Below are 26,205 nucleotides of genomic sequence, written 5' to 3' on the forward strand. Positions count from 1 at the left end.
TTTCAGGTCACAACTGATCAATTTCAAGGCCTCTGACATGACCTGAAGACTGCTTTTAGGCAGCCGGGACCGACAAATAAGCACGTGTCCATCCGAAACAGATGCAGACAGTATGAAGTTTATCTTATTGTATTGGAGGCCTATCCGAGAACCCAGATGAGTTTGAAATACATGTAGATTATGTGAAAAAAATATTCTCAAATACATATTCATGATTTACTGTACGGTACCTACTATTATGAAATCATTGCACTGTAGGTAAAGTCTCTAATAAATAAAAGATTATTTTATTTTTGAAGTACGGTAGTCAGATAAAGCATATATCAACCTTTGATAGAAAAATGCTGGCCGGCACAGTCGTGGTTTCAAATCCTGCCAAACGCATGGCTTTTACATAGCTCTCATCTCATCCTCACCCTCATGCCGGATCCACAGACTTGCCAAGCTGCTTGTCAAATTTCTGACCGGATGGCCGACACGATTGGATTGCTTTGGACTTGCCATCTGAACTGCACTGTGACGAGAAGACAATCGCCTCATCATGATTAGTTATAGTGTTGTAGGGAGTCACACCAAAAACAAAAATCGGAGCGAAGGCAAGTGAACGTCATCCTTTGACGTTAACCCTTATCACGTTATCAGCAATTAGATTTTGTCGTCGTCCCACTTTGAACCCAATAAAGAATAAAATATTAAAATGAATAAGACATAATATCATATTGTTCACGTTCTAAAGAAAATAATGAGTTGAGTTACCAGTAATTAATGTTAGGATATTTAATGTTTGATTTGTAATATAATAAAAGTTATACACTCATGCATTTTCATGTGACAAAATATAGATGGCATTGGCTTCTGACGATTGATATAAACATAACCTAAAAGCTACAAGTGAGTTGTCTAGCGTTATCAGAAGTCCAAACAAGTAATGTGATAATTAATTTAATTTTTGTCTTAGTAGTGGCTTAAAATGTTTTGGAATGTAGTTGTTATGATTTCATGCATCAAATTGCTGCTAATACCAGCCTAGTAAGTACAACATTTATTTAAATTACTTTTCTAGTAAGTTATAACGTCTGATTACGGTAATACTAAAGATGATTCAGGATTTTGAACTTTGAAGCGTCTATTGTTCATCATACGTGTTGAAATTGATTACGATTGTTATTTTTTATGCACATGACGATAGTAAAAATCATGAAATTTGTAGAGAAATATCAGATTGTAATTAGTTGACAAGCCGCAGCTATAAGCTTGCAATTTCAATAAATTATGATGAATATCAGAGTTTCATTCTGATAGATTGATATTGATAATAATATTTCAATTCAATTCAATTATATTTTATTATGCTACATTAACAAATAATCTCTAAAAACTCAAGTTTTTATTATTTATAAAAGAAAACATCTTTTAGCTTCTAGTTAAAATTCATGATTAAGCTTAAGTTACATTGAAATTTATCAGGTATTAATACTTTTTTGATAGATAGATATCTATCTGAATGAGATCATTTATAAAAACGGTTTGACACTAGAGAACCGTATTAAATGGAAGATATTTCAATTAATCATTGTTAATAATAAAATGAATGGATAATAAATCAATCTTTTTTCATTTAAAACAATTTTCAATTTTTCAGTCGTTCAACCGATTTTGAAGTCCATCGCAATTGGTTGGCAATAACTCATAGTTTGCCGATCAAGAACTGGTATAAAGAGGATACTTCAGTATGGACCTTGGACTATCCACCGTTATTCGCTTGGTTCGAGTACTTACTATCTCATGTTGCCAAATACTTCGACAAAGACATGCTGGATGTCCAGAATCTCAACTATGAGTCAACTAATACAATTCTATTCCAGCGTTTATCAGTTATAGTGTCTGATCTATTCCTAGTTTACGGTACCAAAGAGTAAGTATCCTATCTCTTTATTAAATTAATAAATGATCTTTATTACCTTGTAAGCTACTTGTAGCAATTGGTTGGTCAAAAAACAAGCACACAAAACATATAGATATATATCAACAAAGGATAAATTGATAAAGCCTATATCAAAAGCAAATTAAGTCTTTGGTGCAAAAACACAATATCACATGAAGAAAGACAGAATACAATAAAATATGAATAAAATTCTTTGATGGTAACATCCGGGATATTGAAAAACTCCCTTAAGTATAGAGGGGTTTTCATGAGGAATGCATGGGTGCATTTGTTGAAATGCTGTGTTGTAAGAGTCCTCGCTTATGCTGGCAGCCGGTTGAAAAGCCTCATGCTGAGGCTACCAGAGCTATTTTGTATCCTACTCAGCCTTGTGAAGGGCAGGTTGAGTTGGATTCTGCCTCTTGTGTTGTGGTCATGAAAGTCACACCTCAGGCTCAAACATCCAGGCTGCCCTTGATTTGTTTGAGGGATATGAAGATGTAGAGGCAGATGACAGTCATGACCAATTCTGCAGGAAACAGTGGGCGACAATGATCAATTATGCCAGAGCCCGTGATGATTCTGATGGCCCTCTTCTGTAGTAGGAGAACTCTATCAATGCTACTGGCTGCACCCCACTGTTCCAATCCATACATCACTATTCCTTGTAAGAAAGAGATATATGCAATCCTCACATAGCTTTTAGGTACACACAGCATCAGCTGCCTAAGTAGGTAGACTTCTCTGGACAGCTTTTTACATATGTAGTCGATATGTGGGTTCCATATCAATTTCGAATCCAGATGGAAACCTAGAACTCCAACACTCCTCGCCTGATCTTTGACATTTCTCAAGCCAAATATTATCCTTTGAGTCTTATCCTCATTTAGTTTGAGATAGTTGGACTCAGAGACTGACCCATCTCTACATTCAGATTTTCCACTGATTTATTGACATCATACAATGTGGTGTCATCTGCATATGCAACCAACCTGTTACCCAACATTGATGGAACATCATTTATCATGAAAATGAAAAGTAGGGGGCCCAATATGGATCCTTGGGGGAACCCCATGAAGAATCGCTTCCAATCCAGATAACCTTCCATTCACCTGAACTGCCTGGCTACGATCTGACAGATAAGAATTGATGAGCTTCAATGTCCCCTCTGTGACTCCATAATAATCCAGCTTGAACAGAAGAGTTTGGTGGTCGACAGTGTCAAAAGCTCGGCTCAGATCACACAATGTCAATCCGGTGAAAACCCGGCTCTCAAAACCCTCCAGAATATTGTTTACCAGCTTCCAACTGCCTGGGCTGTAGTTCTGCCAACTCTAAAACCAAACTGAGCATCTACAAACAAACCAGTGCTCTCGAAGTACCAGCATAACTAATTCTTGATAATGGATTCAAGGATTTTTGAGAAGACTTAAAGGATAGAGATAGATATTGGATTGTTATTGATTTTGACTAGTTTCAATTGACCATAATATTATGTTCTGGGAATTGAGAGACAATTTAAACAAACATGTGCGCATGAGAGTGAATCTTGAAGCAACAAGGTGGATTCACAGCAGCTACCTAATATAACATCTCTGTTATAGATCAGTTTCCATTAGAGCATTGTGAACTGGATTTTACGGATTAACAATGGATGAGTTTATAAGTCAACACTTTTATACGCACACAATGCAATTGCTATTTTATTGTTGGCTCTCCTTTTGATGAATAAACTATGAAACAAATTCGAAAGCTAATAGAGCTTATCTATTTAAGCAAAACACCATATTTTTTTCTGTTAAGGATAATGCCCACATAAGCTCGTGGAGAAGATAAAAGTGGTAATGGAAATAAGAAATTAGTGGATCCAGTAGGTTTCAATTGCCAATGCTCGAGTTCAAACGTTCTTTTTTGAAATGAATTTCTGTTTTTTATAACTTAATTGTGATTCAATCATTTTTACGGTGTTCTTTATAGCTTATTTTGTATGTTATGAGGAATGAATTGATAAAATATACAAATAAAAATAACCTGGCTGGCTTAGGTTCCTTTTCACAGGTTTCAGTTTGCACCTGATCAATTTGACATGACTTGACGACTGCTTTTAGGCAGCCGTGACTGATGATTTAACATGTCCATCCAAATCACGGTTCACGGTAGTGACCCGAGAAAAATATCTCACCTCGCAGATTCAATAATAATTGGTCAATCTTTTCTTTATTAAACAGAGATTTACAATTCAATTCATTTATCTACTCTACAATGATACAAACATGTTTGAATAATAGTAATAATAACAAAGAAGTACATTATTGATATAAGCTTCAATTAAGAAGTTATCATATTGTACTCTATCAAATCAAATAAATAGACGTATTTTCTGGTTTTCAGATGTTGTACCTACTTAAGCACAAGTGGCCTACGGAAGAGTAGCAAATGGAGCTCGAAGTGGGGCTCACCCACTGCCATTTTACAATTGCTTCTAATGGCCAACGCCGGCCTTCTCATGATCGACCACATACACTTCCAGTACAATGGCATGCTCTTCGGCATCTTGCTCTTATCCGTTGCAAAAATAATGCAGGTAACAATAAATAGATTTAAATAAAATAAGGTTTTATTCACAAAACAATTATACAGTAGAGACAAAATCAATTAATTGTGATTAATCCAACTGTTAATCTTTGATTAGTAGATCACTTTGTACATAATTGACAACGATTACATTTATATAGGCCTAAACGAAAACATGAACTTACATACAGTACAAAATAAATTAATTGTAATTCATCCAACTTTCCATCTTTGTGCCGGTTGCACAACAGAAGGTTAAATTTTAACCGTGATTAATTCCACGAGAACCAATCAGAGAAGCCGTCTTTTCAAAAACGCCTTCTCTGATTGGTTCTCATGAAATTAATCACGGTTAAAATTTAACCGGCTGTTGTGCAACCGGGCCTTTGATTAGTAGATCACATCACTTTGTAGTCAAGTAATGACTTTTTGTTGATTTTGTAGGATAAATGGCTGGTGGGAGCATTCTGGTTCACAGTTCTCCTGAACATGAAGCACATATTCGCTTACGTTGCGCCGGCTTATTTCGTCTATTTGCTGCGCAATTACTGTTTTGTACGCACCACACAGGGCAGCCAACTGCGATTGAATCTCCTTTCTTTCACGCGCACTTTCAAACTGGCTGTGATAGTTCTATCTGTATTCACTGTATCATTTGGGCCATTCGTGTTCTACGGACAACTAGGACAGGTAAGTTTATCAATAATTCTTAATATATATGTTCCTTGAATGTTTTAATTCTATATAAAGCAATGGAGTTGAGATTTACAGATGGAAATATGTAATTATATTAATTTAATTACTGAGATATTGCAATTATTCAAATGCTAATGAATTAATTATTATCATTAAACGAAAATCCAAATTAAATGCTATAACTCACCCCGAAGACTTCTGCTACTGGAAGCTACAAGGCTACACTTGTGTGCGGGTAATGAGTGGGATGATGTATAGAGATGAATGGACGTACAGTTTCAAGAGTGGGCTCCGAACTCCGGGAAGTAGCTTTGATGCTCTTAACTGTCTTTTAACTGAGCAAGCAGTCTTCATCGTTCCAACAAGTAAACTGAGAATACGTCGCTTATCCAATCTTTGCGACTAGGTGGTTTTGTCCGCTAGGGCAATCACTCCCAAATACCATGATTGACTTACTAATATTATATTATTTTTAATTATATTTATAATATTACGGCCAGGAGTGGCCGTAGTCGAGTGGATTAGATGCTGGCTTTAAAAACGAGAGGCCCGGGTTCGAATCCCATCTCGAGAAAATAGTTTTCTCGGGCCACTTCCGTGTTTCGGAAGAACACGCTTTACTCCGTCGGTCCCGGCTGTCTATAAAGCAGTCGTTAGGTCATGTCAGAGGCCCTGGAATTGATCAGTTGCGACCTGAAAACTCTGACACCAGACCTGAGCCATCCAGGTCACTTGATATTTATTTATTTTGATTTAAAAAACCCAACACTACTTTTTTGTAAATATTTTCTGATTGACTTATCTATTGATCACTAAAGTATTTTTTATTGTTTTCACAGGTTTCAGTTTGCACCGGATCAATTTGACATGACTTGACGACTGCTTTAAGGCAGCCGGGACTGATGATTTAACATGGCCATCCAAATCACGGTTCACGGTAGTGACGTGAGAAAAATATGTCACCTCGCAGATTCAATACTAATTGGTCAATCTTGTCTTTATTAAACAGAGATTTACAATTCAATTCATTTATCTACTCTTCAAAGATACAAACATGTTTGAATAATAGTAATAATAACAAAGAAGTACATTATTGATATAAGCTTCAATTAAGAAGTTATCATATTGTACTCTATTCAAATCAAATAAATAGACGTATTTTCTGGTTTTCAGATGTTGTACCTACTTAAGCACAAGTGGCCTACGGAAGAGTAGCAAATGGAGCTCGAAATGGGGCTCACCCACCGCCATTTTACAATTGCTTCTAATGGCCAACGCCGGCCTTCTCATGATCGATCACATACACTTCCAGTACAATGGCATGCTCTTCGGCATCTTGCTCTTATCCGTCGCAAAAATAATGCAGGTAACAATAAATAGATTCAAATAAAATAAGGTTTTATTCACAAAACAATTATACAGTAGAGACAAAATCAATTAATTGTGATTGATCCAACTGTTAATCTTTGATTAGTAGATAACTTTGTACATAATTGACAACGATTAAATTTATATAGGCCTAAACGAAAACATGAACTTACATACAGTACAAAATAAATTAATTGTAATTCATCCAACTTTCCATCTTTGTGCCGGTTGCACAACAGAAGGTTAAATTTCAACCGTGATTAATTCCACGAGAACCATTCAGAGAAGCCGTCTTTTCAAAAAAGCCTTCTCTGATTGGTTCTCGTGAAATTAATCACGGTTAAAATTTAACCGCTGTTGTGCAACCGGGCCTTTGATTAGTAGATCACTTTTTACATGATTGAGCAATCGATCACTTCCGGTTTTGCTGAGGATGATTAGGACATTAGGCCAGAGTTTGAGCCTCGGAAATGAGAACGATTATAATAAAAATACATTGATATTTTCTTTTTATTATGGAAGAATACTACAACATATTCTCACATAGAATAAGATGGTTATATGTGAAAGTTAAGTAGACTTGCAGTTTTACATCGGATAGTAGATTTGCTGCTCATCACTGTCTATTATATTATAAGTACTGTTTGGTAATTCACATGAAATTTAAAGTATTTCTCTCTAAACTAGAGATTATTTCTCATGAAACTAGACATGACTTAATGTTGAAATCATAATTCTTGGATTCAATTTTGATTCATTGTTGGATTTTTTATTGTTTTTGAAGGGACGGATTCAAGGATCCAAAGGTTCAAAGAACCCCACACGTCAACCGAAGCTTGTGTTCCCAAGTAGTATGTTAGTTAGGCAAACCAATACCTATGCCCTTTACAAGAACCAGGAGTTTTTCCCTATACTAACATTCCATTCATCACCTGGTTGCAATCCTTGTCGCAATCCAGTGTGATATGCTTGGCAGTCTCTTCAGACTGATTAGTCCTCGTGACCTACGTGAGTTCCACTCCCGGCCTTCTTTGTAGGTCCTTCCGCTGAGGAAGGGGCGACCATGTTGTCTCTAGGGCGCCCGGCCACCCTTGACTCAGCCTCTTGACCCACATTTGTGCCTGGTTTTTCACCCATCACTGGTTTCTTGGGTTTTTTCTTTTTGCTCCTCCGAAACATCGCAGGGTCAGAAGCCTCACCTCTCCCAAGAAGTTTTGCATGAATGGCCGCCCTTCTTTGAGCAGTGGTGAGTTTTTGCCTCTCCACCCACAAACTCGTGACCTACGTGAGTTCCACTCCTGGCTTTTTGTAGATACTTTCGCTGAGAGAGGGGGCGCCAAACTGCCTCTAGGGCGCCCGGCCACCCTCGACTCAGCCTCTTGACCCACATTTGTGTCTGGAGCTTCACCCATCTCTGGTGTCTTGGGTTTTTCTTTTTGCCCCTCCGAAACTGCCCTGATGGGGCAGATCCCTTGGGTTTGAAGCCAAGCCAACTTCTGGAGTTTCCTCGAGGTCCATTTTAGTCGCTTCCTACTACAAGCATGGATACTGTAGCTGAGTTTTGAACACATTCTTGAGTACGATGATCGACTCAAAGCTCCCCCAACCCACAGGGGGCCATTTTTGGATAGACAATAATCCATTTATTTAGCAGTGATTGAATAAATACATGATATGATTAAACGAAAACTAATTCACTTGAATCTTTAAAAACGAATTCATTATAATACAAAATTACAAAAATTCACGTTAATGAACACATAAAAATATCAATAAGTACTAAAATATCAATTTTAAAAATGATAATATAATTCCGACGAGTTCTTATGGGACTATTCCTACTCAGCTCGGTCGAACGAGTGTGGATAGTCCCATTAGAGCTTATGGGAATAATATTCTCACTGTACCGGACACGTTCACTGATACTAATAAGCTAGAATCCACCTAATATCAATCAATCCAGCAATTTTTAATATAGCTTATCAGTAGAGAAGGAATATTTTGAAGCTGTAAAAGGGAGATTATGTTTGTGCAAATGGGAAAAATCAGTTACTTATCATCATTCTAATATTGCTATGTTGAGATGTGTAGAATTTTCAATTTCCATTATCATACTGTACTTTCTGAATTTCTAATTCGTAGAGTAATGACTTTTTGTTGATTTTGTAGGATAAATGGCTGGTGGGAGCATTCTGGTTCACAGTTCTCCTGAACATGAAGCACATATTCGCTTACGTTGCGCCGGCTTATTTCGTCTATTTGCTGCGCAATTACTGTTTTGTACGCACCACACAGGGCAGCCAACTGCGATTGAATCTCCTTTCGTTCACGCGCACTTTCAAACTGGCTGTGATAGTTCTATCTGTATTCACTGTATCATTTGGGCCATTCGTGTTCTACGGACAACTAGGACAGGTAAGTTTATCAATAATTCTTAATATATATGCTCCTTGAATGTTTTAATTCTATATAAACTGGCTGTGATAGTTCTATCTGTATTCACTGTATCATTTGGACCATTCGTGTTCTACGGACAATTAGGACAGGTAAGTTTTTCACTATTTGTATAATTTATGTTAATAGTTCTTTCATTGTTTTCATTATACGAAAACAAGTTCCTTTAAGGTTTGAAGCGGATATACTATGTTGAATGTACAATAAACACAAAATATTCTTCCACAGAACTTGTAGAAAATTCAATTTCGAAGAGAAAGATGTAAAATAAGTCTATAATAGACAAACGCAACCTTTAAAAAAATAATCCGTAGTTACATACAAAACTCAATTACTTGTATGTAATTAAGGATTATTTTTTAAAGGTTTTGTTTGTCTATTATAGACTTATTCTACATCTTTCTCTTCGAAATTAAATTTTCCACAAGTTCTGTAGAAAAATATTTTGTGTTTATTGTACATTCAACATAGTAAATTTGCTTCAAACCTTAAAGGAACTTGTTTTTCGGGACCAAGTTTTGCGTATTTCGTCACATATCTTGAAAATTATTGTAGCTACAGGTCTGAGAACTTTGCTTCAAACCTTAAAGGAACTTGTTTTTCGGGACCAAGTTTTGCATATTTCGTCACATATCTTGAAAATTATTGTAGCTACAGGTCTGAGAACGGTTTTATACAATTTTTCAGTTTATTTTACATAAATTACGCTAAATAGTACATCTTAATTAACAGCCAACAAATACCCTTAGGGCTTCGTTTCAGCAGGGATTTGAAATTCAGACGAAATATTTCACTCTGTATAACTTGGTAACAAAGCATTTTCGGATCTATGTTAATTGGTACTTTTTTACTTTCCTTGCCCTATTACCATAGGTAAGGAAAGTATTGCTTTCCAAAAAAAATTAAGGTACCCCAATTTCTATACGTTTCAAGGTCCCCTGAGTCCAAAAAAGTGGTTTTTGGGTATTGGTCTTTATGTGTGTGTGTGTGTGTGTGTGTGTGTGTGTGTGTGTGTGTGTGTGTGTATGAGTGTATGTGCGTCTGTGTACACGATATCTCATCTCCCAATTAACGGAATGACTTGAAATTTGGAACTTAAGGTCCTTACACTATAAGGATCCGACACGAACAATTTCGATCAAATGCAATTCAAGATGGCGGCTAAAATGGCGAAAATATTGTCAAAAACAGGGTTTTTCGCGATTTTCTTAAAAATGGCTTCAACGATTTTGATGAAATTCATACCTAAAATTGATAAGCTATATCAACTGCCACAAGTCCCATATCTGTAAAAATTTCAGGTGCTCCGCCTCATCTATGCAAAGTTTGATTTCAGATTCCCAATTATCAGGTCTCAGATATAATTTAAACGAAAAATTTCGAGTGGAAGAGACTGAGCATTGAAATCTCTTCAATTAATGTCAAGTAACATTTTCACCTAAAATTGAAAATAAGCTTGAAATTTGAGAAAATGTGATTATTCAATTGCAAACTGTTGGCAACTGTTGATTCTATTTAAACATTCACTATGAACAGATAGCAGATCTCGTGTGTTACCAGCGTTATTGTCCTGTCACCAGCTGGGTCAGATCTCAGAATAGTATACTTGAGATGCGCGGGAACACTAGCGTCAGGTGATCAATTTTCATAATGGCAAGGAAAGTTGTGTGAGTGCGCCACACCAGATTTTTCTTCTTTTGATGTGAGGAATCACGCCCTGACTTATGGACACCTTTTTCAGAACACTCTGTAAACCTTTCTGTATTGCATTTATTTTCAATCACAAATCATCATAATATACACATATATGATTGGGAGAAGACAACAGGCATAGCCCAAAACTTTCTTCGTATGTATTCTTTTTATATCTATTGTATTATTAAGGATATATGGATGATGCTTATGTGATCCTGCACACAGGGATAATAGGAGCTTCTACACGCAATGGCGGGAACGCGGAATTTAAAATGTCATGTACATTTGAGTACCGGACTTTTCTAATTCCCATCGCAGCTCAATATTGTCCCTGTGTGCAGGCTGGTTAACAATTGTGTGCGGGCAATGAGTAGGATGATGTTGAGAGATAAATGGACGTACAATTTTAAGTGGGCTCCGAACCCTGGATGTGGCTATAAAGCTTATCTGTCTTTTATTTTTTTTACAGAGCTCTCCTCACCGTTCCAACAAGTCAAATCAAATCAAATTCAAATCAAATTTATTTGTTTCCAGCATTTACAGTATAAACAATATATAAAAAGATATAATTGAAACAACACTCACATGGACACGCAGGTCTGTTTGTGAGTTGTTTGAGTTCGTAATTACATTATTTAAATTATTATAACTTGAGAGAAATTCCTGGAAATTAGATTTGGCTAGGTACATTGTATTGAAATGAAAAGAATAACTTAAATAAAGAAGTAAATTGAATTATGATATGTTAGATAATAGAAATTATTATTCAATCATAGAAATATTGTAGCACAACTACACACATACAACTCACACATACAGGGAGGGGGAAGACAGCCACACACACACCACACACACATACACACACCAACATTCTAAAATGGCTGTTAAATGCATTTAAATTCATTGGTTGATTACTGATGGAGGTAGAGAAGATGACAATTGGAAGCTCAAAATAATAAATATATAGAGGAATAAAATTTGTATAGAATATAGGTCTACAGTAGAATAATTTGAAGCGTAAGCCTGGAGTTTAACCAACCGCGTTTGCGCGCAGCGGGGCTAGACGTACGCAGATCTCAAAATCAGATCACATTCGTCGTTATTTAAGGCAGATAACCACCCCCGCAATACTCTTTTGTATTGGTATATTGAGCATTCCCCCGGCTGACTAACAAACAAAGGTGCATTCCGCAGAATTACGTGAACCAGATATGTCACATTTCTGTCGCAGACAGATCTCATATTACGTGAAACACCAGAATGATGTAGATATGAGCCGCGGGTCAGGTAATTGTGTTGAGAGGAATTATTATTGAAAACAATCTTATTTTTAAATGCATAGGTCATAACAGATTTGATGAAAAGTTTTTTTATAGTGAGAACATTGAAAAAATTGAACAAGTGATCTGATGAATAAGTCCTTTCCAGACCTAGTCCAGCCTTAATAATTGCTTTCTGAGTTATAGATAATTCTTTAATGTATACATCACATGCACCGCCCCATGCAATAATACCGTATGTCATGATGGACTGAGCAAATGAAAAATATACCATTCTTAATTCTTTAACATTGAGGATACCATGTAATTTAGAGAAAACGAAGATCAACTTTCTCAACTTATTTTTCAAGTAGACTATGTGCTGCATCATAGCCACCTCTAATACAAGGCCGCGGCCTATGATATTGCAACGTCGCAGCGTAGGCCTACATTCTAATACATGATTGGTGAAAAAGATCAGCTGGTATTTCTAAAAATCTTCTTCACCAATCATGTAGTAGATTCTAGGCCTACACTGCGACGTTGCAATATCGTAGGCCGCGGCCTTGTATTGAAGGTGGCTATGGCTGCATCCAACTGAAAGTAAACTGGGAGTACGTCGCTTATCTAATATTTGTGGTTAGGTGGTTGTGTCCGCTATGGCAACTACTCCCAAATACCATTATTGACCTACTAATATACGTACGCACGTACAGAATAGTTTTGGACTATGCCTGTTGTTCCTAATCATATTCTTATGATTTGTAATTGTATTAACAAATAAATAAATGAATGAATATAATATTATTATGAATTATTACCTATATTTATATTTACGGCCAGGAGTGGCCGAAGCCGAGCGGATTAGATGCTGGCTTTATAATCCAGAGGCCTGGGATATCTCGGGCCACTCCCGTGTTTCGGATGAACACGCTTTATCCGTCGGTCCCGGCTGTCTATAAAGCAGTCGTCAGGTCATGTCAGAGGCCCTGGCATTGATCAGTAGGGACCTAAAAACTCTGACACCAGATGTGAGCCAGCCAGCTCACTCGATATTCATTTATTATTTATTTTGAATTAAAAAATCCAACACTACTTTTTTTAAATATTTTTCTGATTGACTTATGATCACTAAAGTATTTTTTATTGTTTTCACAGGTTCTATCTCGCCTTTTTCCATTCAAACGAGGGCTGTGTCATGCTTACTGGGCACCCAATTTTTGGGCCTTATACAATATGTTGGACAAAGTTCTAGTTGTCTTATGTAAGTAATGGAAATCCTTATTATATTTTCCAATTAATATTCAAGATTATTTACTTAGCCTACTAGATCTTGAGGAGTATCGAAACATTCAAGGTGAATTCCCACTTATCAGTATCAGTGAACGTGTCCGGTACAGTGAGAATATTATCCCCATAAAATCTTATGGGACTATTCATACTCACTTGGCCGTGCTGAGTGTTAATGATCCCATTAGAACTCATGAGAATTATATTATCACTATACTGAATAAGTTCTTTATTCTTTATTCTTTATTGATTGATATAATAAGTATACATCATATAAATCAAATTCATTGATAAACGTTTAGTGACAAAAGATTCCTCCAGGGAGAAATGAATGAATAAAATTTGCACTAGTCCCTAGATACACAAATTACTATTTTACAAATGGAAATAAATTGGAAATTGCATTTGTTCAAATGCCAATAAATGAATAATTATTATTAAACGAAAATCCCAATTACATGCTGTAAATCACCCCTAAGACTCCTGCTACTGCAAATATTGACAACAGCTAGATAGAAATTCGATGAGCGCTACTATACAAAAATTATTTGTCAGCCCGGGAATCGAACACAGTACCTACTAATTGCTGGTCAGGAATGCTTACCCTTACACCAAACTGACTATTTCTGGACAGCAGCGCTCATTTTATAGAAATAAATTGGAAGTTGCATTCGTTCAAATGCCAATTAATGAATAATTACAGCAGTATATTATCGCTCATTGAATTTCCATTTAGCTGTTTACCCTGTTGTCAATATTTGCATTAGCAGAAGTCTTCGGGGTGATTTGCAGCGTTTGATTAGATTTTTCGTTTAATAATAATTATTCATTATTTAGCATTTGAAGAAATGCAACTTCCAATTTATTTCCATCTGTATACTGGCTGGCCGCTATGGCTTTGTATAAAATGAGCGCTGCTATCCAGAGATTGTCAGTTTGGTGTAAGGGTAAGCATTCCTGACCGGCAATTAGGAAGTACTGGGTTCGATTCCCGGGCTGACAAATAATTTTTGTATAGTAGCGCTCATCGAATTTCCATCTAGCTGTTTACCCTAGCAGAAGTCTTCGGGGTGATTCACAGCATTTAATTGGAATTTTCGTTTAATAATAATTATTAATTACTATTTTAATAGAATTTCAGGATTGTCAATTTGAATACACTGATTTCATATGCTACTGTACAGCATATATGTTTCATGTTTTGATTTCATATTTTGACGATACACTATTTGATACAATTAACTTTTTGTACAATGGGTACATACATAAAGACTTCGATTTGATTATGATGATTGAATGTGAAATGTCAATTTCGTCTTCATTTTGCAGTTAAATTAATGGGAAGATCACTAAAGGCGAACCCAGCTAGTATGACAGGAGGTCTAGTGCAGGAGTTCGATCATGCAGTTCTCCCCAGCATAACGCCTAGAATCACACTCTTCTGTACGGTGCTATCAATACTGGTAAGATAACATTTATTTTTCCCATTTTGTCCAAAAATTGTTTGTTAAACTCGGATGTAGAAAGTTGACTTCTTCCTTCTTAGTATTGATTTGTATTGACCACAATAATAATCAGTACAAATGCACAAAATCACATTGTGTGGATTGTACAAGAGTCAACATGTTGTTGATAATTTATTTATTTATTGAACTTCCAACGGTACAACACCAATTTTACATAAAAATTACATAGAAAAACAGATACCAACAAAAATGTATAAATAATATACATTATTAGAGAATCGCTGAAAAATAACATAGAAAAAGAGATACAAGCAGAAAATACATAAATAAATAATATACTCTTTAATATATAATAAAATAAATATTAGAAAATTATCTATGTGGATAATTTGTTGTTATTTCCAGCCATGTCTAATCAAACTGTGGAGATGTCCTGGTAACCCATTGCATTTCATGCGAGCGCTCATACTTTGCGCGTTTGGAGCATTTATGTTTGGATGGCATGTCCACGAAAAAGCCATTCTTATGGTCATTATTCCTCTAAGGTAAATACATTTGTTTATTCACTTGTCAACTTTAAATAATGCATGTACTTTTGTGTTTTACGACAAAGCCATTCTCTTAGACCCAGTTTCCGAGCTCGGGATTTAGCTAAGTTCTACTTTAAACAGCTGGAGACAGAAAATTGGCTTTCCGAAACGGGGCGTAGTTGCAGTCCACGTTTAAATTAAATTTCGAAAAACTAGAACATTGAACACAAAATAAAATAAAGAGAAAATAGTATAAAGTTTCAGCTATTTTATATTATTCCAATAATTGGAAACGTTTTTCCTTGACGAAATGAAACATTCCTAAATAATTAAAAATAGCTGAAACTTTATACTATTTTCTGTCTATTTTATTTTGTATTCAATGTTCTAGTTTTTCGAAATTTAATTTAAACGTGGACTTCGACTACGCCCCGTTTTGGAAAGCCAATTTTCTGACTCCAGCTGTTTGAAGTCTAGAACTTAGCTAAGTCCCGAGCTCGGAAACCGGCCCTTGTCATTCATTATTCATCTAAGGTAAATACATTTATTCATTTTTCAATTCTGAATAACTCTGTTTATTTTCAACACTCACCAATCTTTCCATATCAGCTTATCATACTGCGACAAAGTCAAGGTATGTAGACTTAACATTAAGGCACGTATTACATTCAGCCACCAGTCTCGGTTACCTATAATTCGCCAAACGGAATCATTGTCGGCCTAATTTAAAGCACGCCGGAAACCCAGTGAAACACTAAGATTGGAAACATGAGCATAGAGAAAATTATAAAAAATGAATATGAAAAACAAATAAATAGAGAAAAAGAATAGAATTGTAGAGACTTTGTAGTAACTTAATTACTGACATGTAATGTGTGCATTGTCTTTTTTTTCTTTAGGGCTACTTTTAAATATTAATAAAAATTCGAAATCTAAGTACCCTTTAAAATTGTTCAATCACGACATGCTTCGGCTATATAGTGCTATTATCAAGTACAAAAATCATAATCTATTTATTCATGCAATTTTGACACTTCCTCGCCTTTTGTCACTTCCTTTTTGCATGTCATCAATCGTGTCATGAAAAATTAATTTAGGTACTAGTAATTTTATATGATTAAACTTCCAAGTAGCCCTATTAAAAACAATACAATCATTGAATTATTACCAACTTGATAATGACATTATATAGCCGAAACAAGTCGTGATTGAACAATTCTAAAAGGGTACTTGAATTTCTAATTTGTATTTATAATGTGTGCATTATATGAATACGTGTAATTTGTTGTACGCAATTAATCATGCAATGAGAGTTTAAATTTAAATTATAATCGGTTCAAGCTTAATTGTAAGAAATTGATTGTAACTGTGAAAATGTAATGTTGTGAACAGTGTAATTTCGGTTGTGTGGCGGAAGGAAGCCGAAATCTACCTGATGATCTCAACAGTAGGCCACTACTCCCTGTTTCCGCTCTTCTTCACGCCATTCGAGCATATCCTCAAGGTAACTTATAACTTAACTTATCAATTATAACTTCAATTACGTAGATTAACTAGTGCTCTTTTTTAGACATTAGTTTCAGCTAATCACGTCATTATCAAGTGTCAAAATCATCATTATTATTTATTAATGCAATTTTGACACTTGCATGTCATCAATTATGTCATGAAAATAAAATAGGGTACTAGTAATTTTATGTGATTGAACCTCCAAGTAGCCCTAACTAGTATTTCTGTGAACAGTAGACCTCACGCAGTTTTCTCATCCACAAGTATCTGATGTCACCTGTTCTAGTTGATTCAGTTGAATCATAATTTACTCTTGAAAACTGTTATTTGTTTTCTCCAAGATCAAAAACTCACTTATGTTAATAAACTCAGTTCACGTTTGAATATGTATCCCATATGATAATTTATCCAGTTCCGTGACAATCTTTCCATCTGATAAAAATATTTCTTATTTTTTTTAATCAAGAATATGATAATTTCTTCAGTATTATTTAGTTTATTCAATCGTTTTTTATTTTATTTCCAATCACCTATTGAATTTGTTTTTCAAATGTGAGAATATTGATACTGATGGGCACGTATCATGAAAAATATTGAAACCCTACCTTAAAGAAAGATAGGAGAAAAACGTTGCCAAGTCTCTCCATTTTGCCACTGAGTGTACACAGCTGTTACTCAATTCATCCCATTAATTTGATCTAATAATAATTATCATTTCCTTGATAAAATAATCAATTTAATCAAAAAAATATTTTTTCATAATTTGATTCAAAAAATTTGCTTCCATAACTGAGATCAGATTTTTATTTTTATACGAACCTGAAATGGCGGCTAATTTAAAAAGATGTGATACACCAATCTGAATTTCAAAACAACAGAAATTAAGTTATTCTATTCCAATTTCTTTTAAAAATAATAGAAACATAGAAATTCTATTTAAAATTAGTAATTTCAATGGAAATAATTCTGAAATAACCTTTTAATATTATTTGTACCGGTACGAGTAGGTCTGACCTATATGTGTAGGCTAACTGAAGCATGGATGAAGTCTAGGATGGTTAGTTATCAAATTTTAAAATGTCATTTCAGGTATTTTAATTTCTGTTTCTCATACGGTAATGTCTGAAAATTATTTCAATGTTTCAAAAATACATTTTAAATCAATTATACGACTTGTGTACTAAAGTATTTTGATAGAATGAAGAAAAAAATGGCGGCTGAGAACTGTTTATTTACTTTTGTACAGTCACTGTCAAAAGTAGAAATAAAATATTGTGGCAAACTGACAACATTGCAAAGCTAGAGAGAGAGATAGCGCTATCTGTTTTGTTGTATGATAGAAAAGGACAGCAACAGTATTGTCAATTGTACACTGCCATTATAACGTGGACCTCACTATAGGTACAGCAAACATGAACTGTTTATATTAATAAATGATAAATTGTGTTATTACCTTTCACTTCTACAACAGTTCTCACGATTTTGATGAGTACTGAGTTGTAAAAGTGTAAGATAATAACACAATAAATTATAATAAATTGATTTGCTTTGAAGGTGTTCATCCTGCTGATCCACACAGTGTACGCGTTCGAGAGCCTCTCGAATCTGTTGGACGTGAAGCACTCGCGCTTTGGCCTGCCACTGCTCTCCACACTTGAGTCGAGCTACCTGCTCGGCCTCGGTGGCTTGTTCGTGTTGGAGTCACTCGTCTACCCGATGACCGAGCTCGCCGCGTCATATCCGTTCGCGCCACTCATGCTCACCTCGGTCTACTGTGCGGTGGGCGTGTCCTATTGCTGGCTGCGTTACTATTGGAACTTTGTGTCGATGAGTGAGACCGATCACAAGCGCAAGGCATACTAAGCTGTATTGAAACCTGTTGAGCTTATGCTGGGTTGTGTGTTTGTAGAGAGCCTATTCAAAATGCTGGTTTTTGTGTTTGTGGAGCATCATTGTGTTCAACTATTGTGTAATGCTAAACCTGTTGAGCCTATTCAAAATGATAAAATTTGTTGAATGAGAATTGATATTGTGGAATTTTTCCATAGTTTAAAAACACAGTTTTGTTTTTGTCACATACACATTTATTAGACATTTATAAGCCGAAACATTTATTTTTTCATTTACAACATATATTTTTCCATTTCATCTTCATTGGAAAAACACAGTTTTATTTTTGTCACATCCACATTTATTATATGCATTTATTTAGGACTGCAGTTTCCTGTTGAAACCAACACATCTCCAGCTGCAGATGTGTTGGTTTCAACACGAAATTGCAGTCCTAAATAAATGCATATAATAAATGAGGATGTGACAAAAATAAAACTGTGTTTTTCCAATGAAGATGAAATGGAAAAATATATGTTGTAAATGAAAAAATAAAACACTTATTGAAATGGGCTGCTTTTAAATTAATAAAACAAAATATTTCGGCTTGTTTCCGAGCTTGGGGTTTAGCCAAGTTCTGGACTTAAACCGGCTTTAAACTCTGGAGTCTAGAAATTTGTTTTCCGAGTCAGAGAGTTGACGTAGTCTAGGACTTGATTAAACTCTGGATTATAGAGAACTCGTTAGACCCTGGAGTTTATAATTCCGCTTTCAGAGTAAGATACTTATAAGCCCAGGACTAACTGAACTCTGGATTCTAGAGAGCTCGTCAGACTCTAGAGTTTGTAATTCCGCTTTCAGAGTAAAGCACTTATAAGCCCAAGACTTGAACTAGATTCTCGCCTCTTTTCAAGTCAAGGATTTATCAATAATCGGAGTCTCTGTTAGTCCATAACTTATCAATCAAGAGCTCGGAAACCGGCCCTTAAAATTCTGTGTTTGAGGAGAATTATTGTGTAATGCTAAACCTGTTGAGCCTATTTGAAATTAATATTGAAAGGAAAAATAGATGATGTAGATGTTGTAAAATGAAAAAAATATATATTTAAAATTCTGGGTTTATGGAGTATTGTTGTGTAATGTGTCAAAATGGTTGTGAAAATATGTGTAGTCTACATGTTGTACTTGCAAGGATGATGCCAGGGGAGGCTTGTACGTTGGTAATGTCAGAGATGACAATGAGATGTTCATTTTCATTCATTTCAATTCACTCATTTACCGCAAGTGTTTGGTGGCTGTTTTTGGGTAATGTGTCGAAATAGTTGTGAAAATATCTGTTAAGAGTTGTTGTGTAGTGCCAAAGTGAAAATATTTATAGTCTACATGTTTTGACTCCAATCCAAATAGCTCCACCACTAATGTTTTGCTATAAAAGAACATTTAAGTTTGCAATCTTCTTTATACAAGGCAAATCTACTAGCCTTCCGTATCTCCAATTCAAAAATATCCACCGCCAATGTCTTTCTATTGTACAACTTTTGAATAGATAACATTACACAAGGCTACCGTACTCTAATATTTTCCTATTGATCATTTCATCGCAACACATGGCACAAAAAGAAATACTTGAAAATAAAAGTGCATAAATTTATATTTATGTGGGCATCATCCAGCAAGAAAGTTGTGTCTCAAATCTTATAAATCTCTTAAACTAATTATTCTCTTAATTATTTACCCACCTAAATTTTTGTAAACCACCTGCTTCCCTGGAACAACCTACTGGTTGTCAGTTCAATATTAGTTGTTGTCAATGAGAATGTATTATTGTATTGTAAAAATATGTCAAGAAACCTCATATCCACCAATGTTTGTCAGCAATCTTATATCAGCCATAAATCGATGTCTACTTTTTATTAATGGTAGAAAATAGAAAACATTCATTATGTACACCTTGTTTTGAGAACTTTGGAAGATGCTTGCTATAATTTTTTACTCAAATGATCAAATAAGGAGAGTTTTCTCAAAAAACATCATAATATTGAATGAGTGTTCTTAATTATTATAATTATGTTGAAAAGTAATGTGCAAAATTTATATTTATTCAATGTAAAGTGGTAAAGTATGAAATATTATGTTGGTATGTATATACAAGATCATTATTTATTTAAATATTATTTTATTTTTTATTATTTATATGATATTAAATGTTATTCTTGTACATTCCAATTTGATAAGCTATAACTATAACATACCTCTGAATATTATTTTTTACTTTTTATGTGAACAGTAGAGAACCTGTTAACCTTTTCAACTGGTTTAAAAGCAGGATCTTGAACGTCTTTAAGGTGGAAAGCATTATTGATACTTAAGAATCACAATTCTACTAAACTATTGAAGATATAATGATCATAGCTATATCATAACTGATTTTAGAATAATAATTCTAAATTACTTTTGTCAACTTTTCAACTGAACCACATATTGTAAAATCTTGATCAGAGATCATTGAACAATGAAGGCTTTTTCTGTCCTACTGCGATGTTATACCTGATTTTTAGACCATAATTGGTATGATGAGAACGAATAAGGGGATTAATTGTCTCCAGTTCTCTAAAAAATTCATTATCTTTACTTTACTTAATATGTTATATTTTTTTGTAGTGGATTTTCTACTTAATTCAGTTGAAAGCACTAACCACATTTTATATTTGACTGTAAAACTATTCAAATCTAAATTGCGTTGTACAGAGTTAGAAAATGAACAGAAGCAAATAATGTTGGGGAGGCAAAAAGTATAGTGAAAGTGTATTCTCAATTGTTTTTTGTTTATTACCTTGCTGCAAATTCTCATAACAGCTATCATCTCATTATGCCAAATAGTGTATGATCGTTTCCAAATTAATTAACATATAGTTTATGGTATAATGACTATTTTGAAATGATTTGGATAGAAATTATACTTCACATTTCTACTGTGAATATAGCTATACATGTTTATTATTCACCGAATGATATTATTTAAATTTCTGTACACCTTAATTTCTTTGCAATATATGTTATCAATACCATACTCTTGAAGAATTTGGGGAAGTTATACTTCGGCATTTAATCATCAGCTATCATAACATATCAAATCTAAAGGTCCATTGATAGAAATGAGGTTATTACAACATTGTTTGATTCTAGTCTCAAAAATTCTTCAGTGTTTGGTTAATATGTTTCAATTTGTTTAATGTTAAAAGTTTATATAAATGGAAGTAAAGTAGGAAAAATAAATATTATTTGAGGAAGGAATATATATATCAAGTGGTCTTGTTTTAGAGATCAAAAATGATTTGTTTATGTTCTTAATATACAGTAATAAATGTATACAACGTATCCCATGTGCTTGATTATATTTTTATACCTCATCTCATGCGGATAGCGATTGCAGAATGTTCAGAAGCTTAAAGCAAGAGGGTAGATGTCTGAGTGTCACCTCTAAAAACTGGATTTTTAGGTGACCGGCTGATGCCGACAACTTGTCTACTCTCTAAGGAGGTGAAATCCAGATGGGGTGACCAGTTGACGCGAGTAAGCAAGGAGACACTCAGTTGTGCATTGCATGGCAACGACAGGTTATCACCTGCAATTTCAGAAGGTGACATATGTTGACGGGGTCAACAGTTGATGCAAGCGAGCAAGGTGACATCCGATTGGCTGAGGTGAAACTCAGTTGTGCATTGCATGGCAACGACAGGATGTCGTGTTTCTATGGCTCTTTCCAGATTTTGTTTCTCATCTGCACATATTATGCACTTGCGCATAATTTAATTTACTTCAACAGGCTCTTGTGTCCGCTGAAGACTCAAAAAAGCATCACGGGATCTAGATTACTCTGTTAGATATCCATACTTTTTCACTATTAAAATTAAACTTGAATTTTAAAAACACTTATGAAGTGAAAATGCACCTAATATTGGTAGTGCATTCACCAATTGCAGTGCACAATTGGTAGTAACGCATCCACCAACCCCCACTCCATCATACCCACTTATTCCTCCACATTCATCCTTTACCACACATAACCTTGACATTAGAGTAAGTTCCTACAGTCTGATGATGACACACACCAGGTCGAAACGATCGTCACTACCATATAGTGAGTGCATTTTCACTTCATAAGTGTTTTTAAAATTCAAGTTTAATTTTAATAGTGAAAAAGTATGGATATCTAACAGAGTAATCTAGATCCCGTGATGCTTTTTTGAGTCTTCAGCGGACACAAGAGCCTGTTGAAGTAAATTAAGGGTATGGTAACATTGGATGCACGTATGTGTTAGTGTTTTTAAAATTCTAGTTGAATTTTAATAGTGAAAAGTATGGATATCCAACAGAGTAATCTCGATTTTTCAATCAGTTCATCAATTAATTACACCCAAAACTGGTTTAGATTCAATGAAAGTCTCTCCCCTCTTAGATAATTACATCATAAGGACTCAAACTATCATATGAATAAATAAATTTATAAAATATTTCACAAATACAATATTTATTAAACCAAAGTACACATTTTAAATGAGTAGAATACTGAAAAATGTGTTCTTAAACAGACATTCTACGTGAATATTTTTTTGTTGATGAGATACAGAAGCTTGTAGTAAGTTTGCTTCAAACAATAACTTGGTTTCCGATTACATAATCATAGATTGATATACTTATATTCATAATGTAAAATATACTTATATAGGCGAATATATATAAAAGTAATGAAATATTAAATTGAATAAGTGATTCCTTATCAAAGAGCGCTCTCAATATTTGATTAGACATTTATAAGCCGAAACATTTATTTTTTCATTTACAACATATATTTTTCCATTTCATCTTCATTGGAAAAACACAGTTTTGTTTTTGTCACATCCACATTTATTATATGCATTTATTTAGGACTGCAGTTTCCTGTTGAAACCAACACATCTCCAGCTGCAGATGTGTTGGTTTCAACACGAAATTGCAGTCCTTAATAAATGCATATAATAAATGAGGATGTGACAAAAATAAAACTGTGTTTTTCCAATGAAGATGAAATGGAAAAATATATGTTGTAAATGAAAAAATAAAACACTTATTGAAATGGGCTGCTTTTAAATTAATAAAACAAAATATTTCGGCTTGTTTCCGAGCTTGGGGTTTAGCCAAGTTCTGGACTTAAACCGGCTTTAAACTCTGGAGTCTAGAAATTTGTTTTCCGAGTCAGATAGTTGACGTAGTCTAGGACTTGATTAAACTCTGGATTATAGAAAACTCGTTAGACCCTGGAGTTTATAATTCCGCTTTCAGAGTAAGATACTTATATAAGCCCAGGACTAACTGAACTCTGGATTCTAGAGAGCTCGTCAGACTCTAGAGTTTGTAATTCCGCTTTCAGAGTAAAGCACTTATAAGCCCAAGACTTGAACTAGATTCTCGCCTCTTTTCAAGTCAAGGATTTATCAATAATCGGAGTCTCTGTTAGTCCATAACTTATCAATCAAGAGCTCGGAAACCGGCCCTTAAAATTCTGTGTTTGAGGAGAATTATTGTGTAATGCTAAACCTGTTGAGCCTATTTGAAATTAATATTAAAAGGAAAAAGAGATGATGTAGATGTTGTAAATGAAAAAAATATATATTTAAATTCTGGGTTTATGGAGTATTGTTGTGTAATGTGTCAAAATGGTTGTGAAAATATGTGTAGTCTACATGTTGTACTTGCAAGGATGATGCCAGGGGAGGCTTGTACGTTGGTAATGTCAGAGATGACAATGAGATGTTCATTTTCATTCATTTCAATTCACTCATTTACCGCAAGTGTTTGGTGGCTGTTTTGGGTAATGTGTCGAAATAGTTGTGAAAATATCTGTTAAGAGTTGTTGTGTAGTGCCAAAGTGAAAATATTTATAGTCTACATGTTTTGACTCCAATCCAAATAGCTCCACCACTAATGTTTTGCTATAAAAGAACATTTAAGTTTGCAATCTTCTTTATACAAGGCAAATCTACTAGCCTTCCGTATCTCCAATTCAAAAATATCCACCGCCAATGTCTTTCTATTGTACAACTTTTGAATAGATAACATTACACAAGGCTACCGTACTCTAATATTTTCCTATTGATCATTTCATCGCAACACATGGCACAAAAAGAAATACTTGAAAATAAAAGTGCATAAATTTATATTTATGTGGGCATCATCCAGCAAGAAAGTTGTGTCTCAAATCTTATAAATCTCTTAAACTAATTATTCACCCACCTAAATTTTTGTAAACCACCTGCTTCCCTGGAACAACCTACTGGTTGTCAGTTCAATATTAGTTGTTGTCAATGAGAATGTATTATTGTATTGTAAAAATATGTCAAAAAACCTCATATCCACCAATGTTTGTCAGCAATCTTATATCAGCCATAAATCGATGTCTACTTTTTATTGCTGGTAGAAAATAGAAAACATTCATTATGTAGGCTACACCTTGTTTTGAGAACTTTGGAAGATGCTTGCTATAATTTTTTACTCAAATGATCAAATAAGGAGAGTTTTCTCAAAAAACATCATAATATTGAATGAGTGTTCTTAACTATTATAATTATGTTGAAAAGTAATGTGCAAAATTTATATTTATTTAATGTAAAGTGGTAAAGTATGAAATATTATGTTGGTATGTATATACAAGATCATTATTTATTTATTTAAATATTATTTTATTTTTTATTATTTATATGATATTAAATGTTATTCTTGTACATTCCAATTTGATAAGCTATAACTATAACATACCTCTGAATATTATTTGTTACTTTTTATGTGAACAGTAGAGAACCTGTTAACCTTTTCAACTTGTTTAAAAGCAGGATCTTGAACATCTTTAAGGTGAAAAGCATTATTGAGACTTAAGAATCACAATTCTACTAAACTATTGAAGATATAATGATCATAGCTATATCATAACTGATTTTAGAATAATAATTCTAAATTACTTTTGTCAACTTTTCAACTGAACCACATATTGTAAAATATTGATCAGAGATCATTGAACAATGAAGGCTTTTTCTGTCCTACTGCGATGTTATACCTGATTTTTAGACCATAATTGGTATGATGAGAACGAATAAGGGGATTAATTGTCTCCAGTTCTCTAAAAAAATCATTATCTTTACTTTACTTAATATGTTATTTTTTTTTGTAGTGGATTTTCTACTTAATTCAGTTGAAAGCACTAACCACATTTTATATTTGACTGTAAAACTATTCAAATCTAAATTGCGTTGTGCAGAGTTAGAAAATGAACAGAGGCAAATAATGTTGGGGAGGCAAAAAGTATAGTGAAAGTGTATTCTCAATTGTTTTTTGTTTATTACCTTGCTGCAAATTCTCATAACAGCTATCATCTCATTATGCCAAATAGTGTATGATCGTTTCCAAATTAATTAACATATAGTTTATGGTATAATGACTATTTTGAAATGATTTGGATAGAAATTATACTTCACATTTCTACTGTGAATATAGCTATACATGTTTATTATTCACCGAATGATATTATTTAAATTTCTGTACACCTTAATTTCTTTGCAATATATGTTATCAATACC

The 26,205-nt window shown here is 34.2% G+C and overlaps 1 protein-coding gene across 1 annotated transcript; it reads left to right on the forward strand.

Annotated features, from left to right (window-relative positions):
* The first annotated feature begins 871 nt into the window (after positions 1-871).
* LOC111060564 (probable dolichyl pyrophosphate Glc1Man9GlcNAc2 alpha-1,3-glucosyltransferase) lies at positions 872-19,146 on the forward strand. The gene is made up of 9 exons (XM_039439206.1): positions 872-1,029; positions 1,643-1,915; positions 6,368-6,560; positions 8,732-8,977; positions 13,129-13,234; positions 14,590-14,723; positions 15,132-15,271; positions 16,649-16,760; positions 18,320-19,146. The coding sequence occupies exons 1-9, from the start codon at positions 971-973 to the stop codon at positions 18,626-18,628; spliced, it is 1,572 nt and encodes a 523-aa protein (XP_039295140.1). The 5' UTR covers positions 872-970; the 3' UTR covers positions 18,629-19,146.
* Positions 19,147-26,205: the final 7,059 nt, after the last annotated feature.

The sequence above is a fragment of the Nilaparvata lugens genome, chromosome 12, assembly GCF_014356525.2.
Source record: "Nilaparvata lugens isolate BPH chromosome 12, ASM1435652v1, whole genome shotgun sequence".
Taxonomy (NCBI): Eukaryota; Metazoa; Arthropoda; class Insecta; order Hemiptera; family Delphacidae; genus Nilaparvata; species Nilaparvata lugens.

Excerpts from the sequence above, each read along its gene's own strand:
- LOC111060564 (XM_039439206.1), top strand. The coding sequence starts at position 971 with ATGTTTTGGAATGTAGTTGTTATGATTTCATGCATCAAATTGCTGCTA. Across the intron at positions 1,030-1,642 it reads TTGCTGCTAATACCAGCCTA|TCGTTCAACCGATTTTGAAG; the intron begins GTAAGTACAACA and ends TCAATTTTTCAG. Across the intron at positions 15,272-16,648 it reads ATGGTCATTATTCCTCTAAG|TGTAATTTCGGTTGTGTGGC; the intron begins GTAAATACATTT and ends TGTTGTGAACAG.